At 34.7% G+C, this 12,712-nt stretch overlaps 1 protein-coding gene and 1 pseudogene across 1 annotated transcript in view; both read left to right on the forward strand.

The window, feature by feature from the left end:
• LOC148943662 (uncharacterized) overlaps positions 1-1,793 on the forward strand; it is a 58,497-nt pseudogene extending 56,704 nt beyond the window's left edge.
• The window catches only part of olf186-M (Ki-ras-induced actin-interacting protein-IP3R-interacting domain olf186-M), a 203,586-nt gene that overhangs the window by 100,676 nt on the left and 90,198 nt on the right, over positions 1-12,712 (forward strand). The window contains exon 5 of the mRNA XM_089100932.1: positions 7,375-7,529. Within this exon, the coding sequence (XP_088957058.1) occupies positions 7,375-7,529 (155 nt within the window). The remainder of the gene's footprint in view (positions 1-7,374; positions 7,530-12,712) is intronic.

Below are 12,712 nucleotides of genomic sequence, written 5' to 3' on the forward strand. Positions count from 1 at the left end.
GACAGTTTATGATTATCTTCTAGTTCTAAGGTTGAACTGAAGGTTAGAAACAACAGCGGCAAAGATGAAACGAGCCTCATTTAGGGCAGTGGTTTTTATAGGGCTCCCTGTTCTTGCGGCTGTTTTTATTATGGAAAAACCCAGCAGCAATTGAAGAAGAGGCTCTTGGAACATAGGTCATGGATAGACAAAGCTATGGAGCTACGCCAAAGGCCTCAGACTTTTGATTCAGCCTTGGCTCAACGTATGTATGACAATCCACACAATTTCATTTTATTTGACAACACCTTTATTATTGCCCCCGTTAAAGGTCTCATGCAAGTTTTCAGGGAGGCAGTTGAGATAAACAAAAAAAGGAGCACATTCACCGAAAGGTAGCTCTAAATAGAGACACTAGAGAACCTATTTAAGCTCCATTTATACTGAATTACTTAATTCTGATCGTTTTTATTTAAGTAAAAAAAAAAAAAATAAATAAATATCATATTTAGCAACCTAACTTAATCTGTGATGGTGTCTTACCTGGGAAGCGTTTAGCTTTTAGAAATGCTCTGTATACATTAAAAAAATGAATTGCCATTCAGTATTGTATTTTTATTCAGTTACCCTTTCACCGTTACATTTAAAGGATTGTCAAATTTTAGGTTCATTTTGTTTTAAGGTTTTATTTTTTACATTATCCTTGGATTTTCATAATTTATGTTATTTTATTATCGTGCACTGAGGACGGTCAAGCGGAGTTCTTGACCACAATATTCGCATTATAGTCTACGTTTTTCACTGGCTCGTTTTATCCCCGTTTCTCTCTTCTTTATTGTTTTTTCGTTTTGTCATGATTAGTCAATGTGGTCTCAGAAATTATTTCCTGAAAATCCGGGGGGGGGGGGGGCAAAGTTGGAGCCCATTATCCCAAATCAAGTGAAAACGACAGTGAAAACTGAAAAATGAGCCATATAGTTAGATAAAGGTAAAGATATAGTAAAGAAAAGTGACCCGTTTCCGTAGATGCTTGAATTATGCAGGCTTATCTTAGTTTTTACAAGATGTTTGAAGTAACTATGTTTCATCTGCGGGGGGGGGGAACGAATGTCTAACAGGGGCAATCCCCCCCTCCTGCCTTATCGAAAATTGCGCCCCTGGCTTGGACACTTACCCTCTTTTTCTACCTTGTTCGGTTGAAATAGAAAGTCTTTTTTGATAGATGTCCTGACGGCAGGAATTTCAGATCCCTCGCCCTTACTTGGTATCCCCAGCATAGTTTGTATTTTCAGTCAGAGGCTTGAACTGGTGAAAGTAAAACAACAAATACAAGATATTATGTTGTGATGATCGAATGGACAAGTAAAATAAAGTTAAGAAAATAGTTGCGGAAAAGAATTACGTTGAAACATATACTTTTTCCTTTTTTGGTACAGGTTTTGTATGCACTGTTTACATTTTTTTTTTTTTACTAATATTACTGTTTGTTACAGACTCACAAACAGTTACTCTAAATAAACTTTCGCTGTAATTTTTGGCGTTATGTGTTTTCTTTGTTTCAGATTATAAATGATTTTATAATTTTTCACCGTTTATTATTCAACTGTAACTTTAAAGCTGTCTTTAAATCTTAGACGATCTCCGAGGGGCCGCTGATGTTTAGAAATCACGTACACCGATTTGCGCGTGGCAAAGGTGGTAAATGTGTGCCAGGCTTGTCAGAACTGTGCAAAGCCATTGCAGGGACTGCACCATGCGTGGCGGAATTATTCAATTCGCTTAGCACTCTTGACGCACACCAGAAAAGTGGTTGACCCCTCGACGATGTCTTATCATCTAAGGTCATAGTTATTTACTTTATACGGATCGCAAAGTTTGGACGAATAATGTTGCTGGTAGATTACCTTTCTATTGGAAAGGCTGGACCTTATTCTCTTCGCCGGCAAATTGTGGAAAGTTTTTATTTATTGTGCTCGGGGCAAAAAGCAAATAATGTCTTTTTGTTTGAGGGGAAAAAAAGAAGTTAAAGGAGTTTTGGAGCTATGAAAAAATTTAGCCGATAATTAATTGAAAAGTTGGAGTTTAATGAAGAAGAATCTGCTTCCATATTCTCATACAGATATGAACAAGTTAATATAACACCTTGGACAAAAACATTTTAGTAAAATGGACGTATAGTTTAAAGTATGATAGCTGGAATGCTAAAGATCTAATTAACATTCTTCATATTCAAGTGACTAAATAATTTTAATGAAAATTTGATGTTAGAAATTATGTTCCAATATTGAGGAAGAATGTAAGAAAATAAACTTTATTGAATTTTGTCAGGTGTTATAAGCTTCAAGTTGGAAAACTATATTATAGCTCTACTGGAAAAAAAAATATCCAAGCATTATACCACTGGGAAATAGAGAGACTCAGTACATGTAAAAACTTTTGTGACTCAAACAGCTTTCGTTCCTTTACTGGCTTAATTTTTCACGCAGTAGAACCAATAAGGCAGAATTTAACTTTTCATTCATTTTACTTGCTCAAAATTTCACACGTGAGGTTTTAACATCAATCAACTATAAAAAGGTGGGGCTGTTTTTCCTTTCATAAATAAGGAATAGTGCGGCTGGCTTTCGAAAATCCGAAATAGATGTAAACTAACTAAATTAAAGCACACTTTTTTACCATCAGCTACGGGAAAATAATACATCTTCGTCTGTTGTTGAAACTTGAAGCACAGAGAAAAAGAAAGTTTATTTGGGAAGAAGAGCCTATCATGTTGTGATCAATCAGGTTAAACCTTCGTCTGAAGAAAATTTATTTGATGGGAGTTCTCAGCTTAATTTGGTTTATAAAATCAGTTAGGTTTTAAAAAAAGCTACTTAGGTTTTGTGTCTCCAAAAATAAGGAATAGTGTGATTGGCTGGTTAAAATACGTCATTAAAATAAACCAATTGGATTAAAGTATGCTTTTTAGGCGGAAGTGTAGGACAGTATTCTTTGTTTTTCTCTTCAACCCTTTCTTTTATTGAACATCAAAATAACAAAGTTTCACCTAGTTGTAAGTTTCAGCTTTTTGATGAAAGAGGGTAATAAATAGTTGTTATTACGATTATTTTAATTGCTCTGAACCCAATTTGACTAAGTTCACAAACATCTTAAAACTAGAAATGGAGGAAATTCCAAAGAAGGTTCATTGCTCATTCTGATCTTAATCCGTTAATCATTTGGCGAAGGAAATGCTCTGGATTTATGATGTTTACTTAATGTTGCTTTCACGTCTAAAACTCGTATCTGACGTTTTGGCAACGTCTTAGATAATTGCCAAAAGCTGTTTGCTAGATTTTCTAAAGGAAGGATCAACAGTGCAATGTAGATTAAGAAGATCAAGAAGTGATTGAACTTACACTGTTCTGCTTTTCCTTCCCTTGAAAACAGCTTAGCAAAAAGTCTTTAAGAACTACCTCAAAAGTGCAAAAAAATGTACCTGAGTGTAAATACTGTTCCTAAGTGTATCTTAGCATGGACTTGGTCAAATTGGCTCTCGAAAAAATTGTTCACTGTTCGATGGCAAAGATTTGTTTATCATAATTTGGTATTAACCCTTATTCTTTCCGAACATCCCTGGAAGTATACATTGTTGTGAGTCAATCATGGCTCTAAAACCTACAAAATAATATTTAACCCAAAAACAGGTTAAATTTGGTTTCTGAAAGGCACATTTAGTTCTTTCACTTGAAAAAATTGTTAATTCTTCCCTTTATGTTTTTTACTGGTTTTAGCGTGAAACACTTATGAACACCCTTACAATAAGGCTTAAAAAAATTACTCAAACGCCAATTTGAGCAAGTCCATGCGGATTTGTTGTTGTGCCCGTTCTGTACTGAAAAATATTAGGTGTTTTCCTAAAAATAAATCATCGATTTATTCAAAATGGTATTCAATATATTTTATGGGTGTTCAATATAATGGTTTTCAATATATTTTACCCTTATGGGCACCCATAAGGGGGGGGGGGCAAGGGGGGCACCAGCCCCCCCTGGCTGAATGACGGTGTCATATATTTGTATCGATTTAAAATACTTTCCACGGAATAAGTTTTCAAAGAAAAGTAAAGAACTCTATTAAGCCAAAAATGGGCTTAAATAAAGTCAAATAATCTTACAAGCGTAAAACTTCCACAAATCACTATCAACAATTAAATGAAACTCAAAACGAACAGAAATTATAATAAATAGCAGAGTCAAACTCAAAACAAGCAAAAATTGACATTAGAAGGGCTGACAACCCCCTTGCCTTCTCAAGACCAGAACATAACTTAGGCTTTACTGAAAAAAAGACCATGGATTGTCAGTTTAATATACCTATACTGATATTTATTCCTTAAAATAAAAAATGGGTAAAAAAAAGTGAGTAAAAAAAAGTGAAAACATTTATACATATTTTGTTTTCAGTAAAGCACAAATTATGCTCTGGTCTTGAGAAGGTATGGGTGTTATCAGCCCTACTAATGTTAATTTTTGCTCGTTCGGGTTTGACTCGGCTATTTATTCTAATTTCTGTTCATTTTGAGTTACATTTATTTGTTGATAGTGATTTGTGGTAATTTTACGCTTGGATGATTACTTGACTCCATTTCTGCCAATTTTTGGCTTAATGGAGCTCTTTACTTTTCTTTGAAAAGCTTGTCTTGTTTAAAAAGTGTTTTTAGGTGAATTTCTGTTTGTTTTTTATTGACAAAGTTATTTTCATGAAAAAAAAATATTTTATATCTTTTCATTTTTTTCTATAAGAATCCATAGTTTGGCATAATTGTGGAGTTTGACATGCCCAATATCTCTAAGGACATAGTTGCTGGACCGTTCTACTATGTCGAACAAAATAGTTGTCTCAAAATTTTGACTAGATGTGTTTGGGAAATGAATCGGCTTGAGACCATAGAACTTTTAATTTTGAATCGAATTAGCTTCTTTAAATGTTTCAATGATATTTGTAGCTATTATAGAGTGGTGCTGCCTATAATATTGCTTATATATCTTTTTGAAAACCTGTATGTATACAGTTTTTTCGTTTATTAGCGTCATTAGTTACAGTAACTGTAGTTGCAGTACTAAAAGTATACACATAGTGCCTCCTTGCTAGTTCAAAATCCCCCACAACATACTCTTTAAGATCTAACTTAATAACTTAATCTAACTTAATAAGTTGTTCTTGAGATATTGCCTTGTCACCTTTTTTGAAAATTTACGTGCTCATAGTTCGTTCTGATTTAGTCCAAAATCCGCCTTAAATATTTCTTATATTTGATTACTGAAGAGATTGATGTATTCTTTTTGGGCTATCGGCTACAAAATGGCGGTCTCACAATTTCGATCGAATGTGTTCGGGGAAAAGAGGATATCAGGAAAAGCGGAGGGGGGGGGGGTATTTTCTCTCCGTCACGCTTGACTCTTAAAATGGAACTAGAACTATGCATTTCCAATCAAATGAGCCTCCTCTAAAGTTCAAAAGACCACCTCCTCATAAAAACCCTACATCCCCCTGGGGCATAACTTGAAACCCTTATCCTCATGCTCTGGGGGGTTATGTCAACCCCAAAAGCCGTGTTAAGAGATCTTTAGACTATTTTTGAACAAATGGCTATCTTAAAATTTCTATCAGATGCACGGGGGGAAAATATAACGTGGGAGGGGGGTCTAGCTGCCCTCTGATAAATTTGACTCTTAAAAATGGCTCTTCAACTTCTAATTTCCAGTCTAATGAGCCCCCTCCGAAGTTCATACGACCACCGTTTCCATAAAAAGCTTATATGCCGTCGGGGCATATCTTACAACTCGTGCCCTGCGGACTATGAGGGGGTTCTCATCCACAAAGATATATTTTTTGGACTTTTAAACTACGTCAAACAAAATAAATATCTTAAAATTTTGACTGGAAGTGTTTGGGGAATTGGTGGGCGTGGGGGGATGGTTGCCCTCCAATCACTTTTGACTATTAAAGAAGGCACTAGCCCTTTCAATTACCAACCAACTGAACCCTTTTCGAGGTTTTTATGACAACAAATGGCCATCTTAAATTTTCTATGAGATGTTTTTCGGGAAAATACCACGTGTGTGTTTTCGGGGGGGGGGGGGTGTATTTGCCTTCTGATCACTTTGACTCTTAAAAGAGCACTATAACTTCTGATTACCAATCCAATGAGTTCTCTTTGAAGTTTATACGACCACCATTTCTATAAAAACCTTATATGCCCCCAAGGCGTAACTTACAACCGTTGACCTGAGGGCTGTATGGGGGGGGGGTATTTTCAAAGGCATAATTTATGGACCTTCCAAATACACTGAACAAAATGACTATCTCAAAAATTATGATTGAATGTGTTTGTGGAAATGATTGGTGTACAGGGGTGGGGGGGACTGGAGGACCTCCAATCACTTTTGACTGTTAAAAAGGCCAATAGAACTTCTGATGACCAATCAAATAAGCCTCCCCCCTGAGGTTTATACGACCACCCTTTCTAGTAAAAAACCTTATATCCCCACAGGGGATAACTTACAACCCTTGCTCTGAGGGTTGGGGGAGGGGGTTGTCCTTCTCCAATTTCCGGGCCTTTAAACTACGCTTATCAAAATGGCTATCTCAAAATTTTGATTGGATGTGTTTGGGGAAGTGATTGACGTGGGGAAGGGGTAGCTGGCTGCCCTCCATAAGCTCTTTTGAAGGTCCTATAACATTTTTCTCTATAAGAACTGCCCTGGTCTTAAAAAAAAAACAATATATTATGCCCACATGGCTCTTTACTTAGGCAGCGCTATCCCGCTGCCTATGATATTTTGTCTTGAGATTTCAGTTATACAGCACTGGAAGTGCCGATTAGATCAGGTAAGCCCCCCCCCCCCTAAAATTCAGCCTATGTGTGCCCATGCACTAGGCCTAAATATAAATATACTTATGAAAGGTGACGACAAATAAACACCAAAAACAGAACAAAAACGACAAAACATAAATAAGAAATCATTGGGTGCCTCCCATCATCAATCCATCAAATCAAAAATCCAACAATTTGATTAATTTAATAAATAAAGAAACTGACTAAATAAAGAAACTAATTGATGTGTAAGTCTTTTAGTTCTCCATATAACCTTAAAGAACATTATTAGAACCACACAATTCCTAATTGTATAGTTGCTAGCACTATATTAGCTGTTTTTTTTTCTGTTTTTTTTTCTTTTTTTTTTACTGCAGATGAATTTGTCTACTTCATGAAGTAAATAAAATATTATTTTAATATTAGCTTTTTTAAAAATCCGACATAATTCGGTTTTTGGCTCAATATGTTCCATCGATCAATTTTATCTGATGTATTTGACTATCGGATATAGTCTATATCACTTTTAATTGCAGGGCCATCAAACAGGAGACACTCCATCATTGTCAACAAGATGTTAGATTGCCTGAAAGAAGAGCGCCGGAACTCGTGTACGCTAAAGAATTCAAATAGACATAGTTTTATGAGACAAAGTTGGGATTCGTCATTTTTGGATGAACGACCCGAGTTTGTAAGCTAAAAATTATTGTTTTCTCTTTCTGGCTCTTTTGGCTTATTTCCTTGTTCTTCAATTTCGGTAGACTTAGGATTCACTGTTTTCGGAGGGAATCTTGAATTTTGAACTGAATATTTATCCTTTTGTGTTTTTTTCTGCTTCTAATGATTCTGTTTTCTTGGTAACAGGCATAAAAACAAACATAGGATGATGAGATAAAAATGAATTTTGCTATCTGGAGGAAATACTTAAATTTGCAAGATGAATGTTCATTTTTTATGTATACTTTTTTTTGTGGTAAATGCGTATGACAATTTTACAAGAGGGAACTCAAGTTTGTCTCTGAGAACAGGAAAAATAAATGCCATCTAGCGTTATCCTTCCAAATTATAAAGTTAGAAGTGTAAACACAAATGAAAATATTGGTTGTATTTATTTGTCTTTCTGTTTTTTTTACTTTGGCTTTACTCTGAGCCAAAGATAAAAGCATTTTTTACCAAAAAGTTTTATCGGTGTATTTCTATACATCGATAATTTTTATTTTAAAAAAGTAGCTTCTGTTCCGGGCACTAATTTGGTGCTAACTTTTTCATAATCAGTAAAATAGTATAAAAACAAGATAATCCATGTTTAATTATATAGTTTAAAGAATGGACAATAGATAAAAAAAAGTACTATCTATAGAGCAGGTGGTAAGTAACAAAAGAAGAAAAAAAAAACATAAAAACAATTCACTAATCTAAACCAGTTGTTTTAAAGTTTTAAATTCAGCCACAAAACATTAGATAGTGTAAGGGATTCCATGATAGACTTAAACAATATTAATACTAAGACCAGATCCTGTTGTCTAGGTCTGCGAACGGCATATATAAGCTATAGAATTTAAATTGTAATTTTAATAATACAAGGATTAGGATTCATTTAAATATAATTCATGCCGGCTTAACGACTGGTTATAAACGAAGCGCAAATATGCTTGAAAAACGTAACCAGTACACAATTTCTAAATTATACAAGTAACCAAATCATCACTGAAATAAACACAAATAAAGAAAAAAAAATAGAGATATAAATAATAATTACAGAACAATAAAAAAAAATCATTAACAGCAAAAAAAAAAAAACACTTTAATTGTCCTCTCTCGCAATCCAGTCCCACACTTACCAACTGCCCGCAAGGAGATGTTTCTTTAACTGGTTTTTAAATTACGGCACACTTTCCGCTTCCCGAATTGAGTCTGGACCACCGGACCCGAGTGCTTTGCCACATGGCTAGAACGAATCATACTTCTTGTTTCACTTACCAGGTCTTCAGCATTTCTCGTAGGATATCTGTGATAAAATGAATTAAAACAAAAAAATTATTAAAAATATCAGGTGCAAAACCATTTAAACTTGAAACACAAAATTACCAATTTGAAAATCTCTAATTTGAGCAAAATTTAAAATCCTATGTTTCCTAAAAATCGACTCTGTACTTAAAATTCCTGTACTGTACTTGCCAATTAACCACACTCCTTTATTTTGCTGAATCTGCACTCGTTTCAAATTGTACGTAAAATTACTAGCCCAAATCATACATCTATAATTTATATACGACGCAATCAAAGAGTAATATAAAAGAAATAAAATATGAGAAGGTAAAAAAATTTTAAAACGTCTTAAAATCCCAAGACCACGCGATACCTTACACGCAGCCACATCAGCTTGTCGTCTCCAGCTAAGGCTCTGATCAAGAAAGAATCCTACATATTACACCTCCTCATCCCACTTAAATACAGAACCATTTATTCCGGTTGCACTGGAGATATTTAGATATATAAAGGCCAAATTGAATATAATATAATTACTCTACCCCGTGTCAGTGCTAAGTAAGCTTGTATCTACCAATTCACTCAGCCCTTGCAGAGTTCTGTGTGATTTCTGGACCAATTCTTCAAGGGTCTTCGCTGCCACAACAAGTGCTGTATTGTCAGCGAAAGATGTCATAGACGCACCAGGAATGTAGAACCGCTTACTATCGAAATACACTAAATACAACAGGGGTCCAAGCAAAGCCCTGAGGAACTCCACATGAAACAGCAAAAAACCTAGAAAACTTCTCTCCTAGATTTACTTCAAGGAAAAATATAATTGAAACAAGAAGGAAGAATAGGTATAGAATAACTCAGCTATGGTAATTTATAAGATGTTCCAACACATTAATGTCAAACAGTTTTATAGCCTTTATTCTTAAACTCTGAACACTCTTTCGATTGCTTCTATTCTTTCCGCGTATCGTATCAATATTCTTAAAAGCTTCTAGTTTTGTCACAAGATATAAAATTATCTTCTCTCACTGGTAGAAATAGTTGAAATGGGAGACGTTGCATTTTATTACCATTGACGAAAATGCTTAACTTACATATAAACATATATATATATATATATATATATATATATATATATATATATATATATATATATATATATATATATATATATATATATATATATATATATATATATATATATATCCTTATGATATGAATAACCTCAGCTGCCATTTATTGGTGTGTGAGTGTAGCGGGGGGGGGGGGGCTGGGGAGGGGTCTTACTTTAAAAAGGGAGTTGTTAGTCAAAACTATGGATTTCTGTGCATTTTAAGGTTTTTCCATTAAACTTTTTAGGGAGAAAATGTTTCGTGGATGGACCATTATGAAATAATTTTTGTTCCTTCTTTGTGATGAGTCTATTCCTCTGAAGGGTTCTCCCCTAAAAAGGTTATATCTTACGTGCTGTAAATTTTAGGGGAAAGTGAACATGAAACAGTTTTGATTAATTTTATAAAGTTTATTGAAGAACTGTTGTATATGAAGCTTTTATTTATACTTCTATGGGCTTGAAAAAAAATGATGGCATTATATTCAGTTTTGAACTATTTTACAAGTGAAAAAAGAAGATATGGGGCATTTAAGAAAAAATGAAAACTTTTGGAAAACCAAATGAAAAACGAGTTGAACCAATCAACCAAGCGTGCTTAGTTTATTATTTTTTCAAATTCATTTGAAAAAAAATTCAAATGAATTTACTGAAAAAAATGTGCATTGCCAGTTTAATATACATATGCTGATATTAATTCCTTAAAATCTTAATTATTTTTGATTTCTTAAAGTTATAAAAGTGATAACATTTAAAAGAATTTTTTTCAGTACATAACAAATAATATTCTGGCTTTCAGAAAGCATAGGGGGTTTGAAGATTTTAAGGAATAAATATCAGCATATGTATATTAAACTGACAATGCACATTTTTTTCAGTAAATTCATTTGAATTTTTTTCATTAAAGTGCAAATTATATTCTGGCTTTTAGAAAGCTTGGGGTTTAGAACCCTATTCATATTAATTTCTGCCCGTTTTGAGTTTGACTCTGTTATTTATATTAATTTCTGTTTGTTTTGGGTTTCATTTATTTATTGATACTGATTTGTGGTAGTTGTATCCCTTATTGACCTGGGGACTGGTGGCTGGAAGCTAAAACTGTATGGGGAAAACAGGGTTGTCAGTTGGCCCTTGCACCCTTTCCCCTCCAAACAAAAATGTGTGGTCTCCAAAGCCATGGTAGTGAACCTTGAAACTTTCAAGCCCATACAAAAAAATTGGCCCTTAATTGGGCCGAATTTTTAAGGGAGTCGGTGCCTCTAAACTAAATTTCTTTTGAATATTAGGGTCCGCTTGACCAGGGCCATACGGTTTTAAGTCTTCTTTACCGAAGGGGAGAGAGTTTCAAACATCAAAAGTCAGTCAATCCAATCCAAAAAAGAGGAAAAAAGAAGACACTTTTTGAGCCCTGTTTTGAGTCTGTGCCCCCAGCCTAAATGTTTTTTTGCATGAGGGTTCCCTTGGCCCAGTATGTTACGGGTGTAAGTGTCAAGTCGTTTTGAGAAGAAAATTTTTTGGCTCTTTTTCGGAGGAACCAATATTTTTATATGTCTTTTTTTTGTGGATTGGGTCCTCTACCCAAGAACTTAAGCGTAAAGTTTTGAGTGAATCGGAGAAAAGATTTGGGCCCCTTCAGGATCTAGTTTTGGGACACCGTGCCCAAAGTTAATTTTTTACATTAGGTACCCCTTGACTCAGAGAATTACGGCTGCAAGTTTCATATTGATCAGAGACATTTTTTTTTTTTGCCATTTCATGAATCTTTAGTGCTGTTCTCGCTTCAAAATTTCCTTCGACCATTTTTGAATCCCATTTTTGAGGGGTCTGGTCCTCAACTAAAGAAAGATTTCTTGCCTTTTTTGGCGCCCCATTTTCCGGGGGCCCTTTTTCAATTGTTCTCTGTACGTTTGGGTCCCCGTCCCCAAGGACTTAAGGATATATTTTTCAAGACGATAGCGAAAATTAGCCATTTTGGGTAGCCTGTGCCCCCTCAAAAGAAAATGTTTGCACTATAGGGTTCTTTAGGCTTAGGGACTTTTGGTTTAAATTTTTAGTCGCTTAAGAAAAAAAGTCTTTTTGGCTGTTTGTCGGCCTCCGTTTAATGGGAATCAATACTTTTTTCTACTTTCTTTGTGGTTTTGGATCCACTTAGATCCGAGAATTAGAAAAATATCCTTTTTTCCACTCCATTTTTTTGCGGGGTCTATGCCCCGAAACAATTTTTAGTAACTTAAGTTTTACTTGTCTCAAAAACTTCGGCTTTGAGTTTCTAACTGGTCAGGGACAACAGGTTTTGGCCCTTCTTCGGACCCCCTCCCTAACAAAATTGTGTGATTCTCTTGGCACAGATACCGATATTGAAAAGGTTTTAGCCAGTCGCACATCAAGATAAAACATACCTCCGATTCTCCATTTTTGCACTCCTGTGTTAAAAATTGGTAATTTCTTTTATTTATGAACAATAAACGTTGAAAAAGGGAATAAGTCCGTTTATTAGATTGTGAAAACAGGCACAGAAGTCTGGATATATCGACCACATATACAGCGATCGTCATCAGCAGATATACAAATGCATTAACATTAAAGCTAACATATTTATACAGAATAAAATAATTACTTCCGGTTCATTCACTAAATTTGTCTGAGCGAGTTCAATAACTGGCCACATACAAAGTCTTGAGTTGTAAATTTTCTTCTTTAATATTGCCTAAATGTAAGTTGACTCTACTGAAGGTGACAAAATCTCTTTCGTGTTCTAATTGCAAAGAAATGCTGTT

This window comes from Artemia sp. Qi Xiang Cuo, chromosome 15 (genome assembly GCF_049724085.1).
Source record: "Artemia sp. Qi Xiang Cuo chromosome 15, ASM4972408v1, whole genome shotgun sequence".
NCBI classification, from domain to species: domain Eukaryota; kingdom Metazoa; phylum Arthropoda; class Branchiopoda; order Anostraca; family Artemiidae; genus Artemia; species Artemia sp. Qi Xiang Cuo.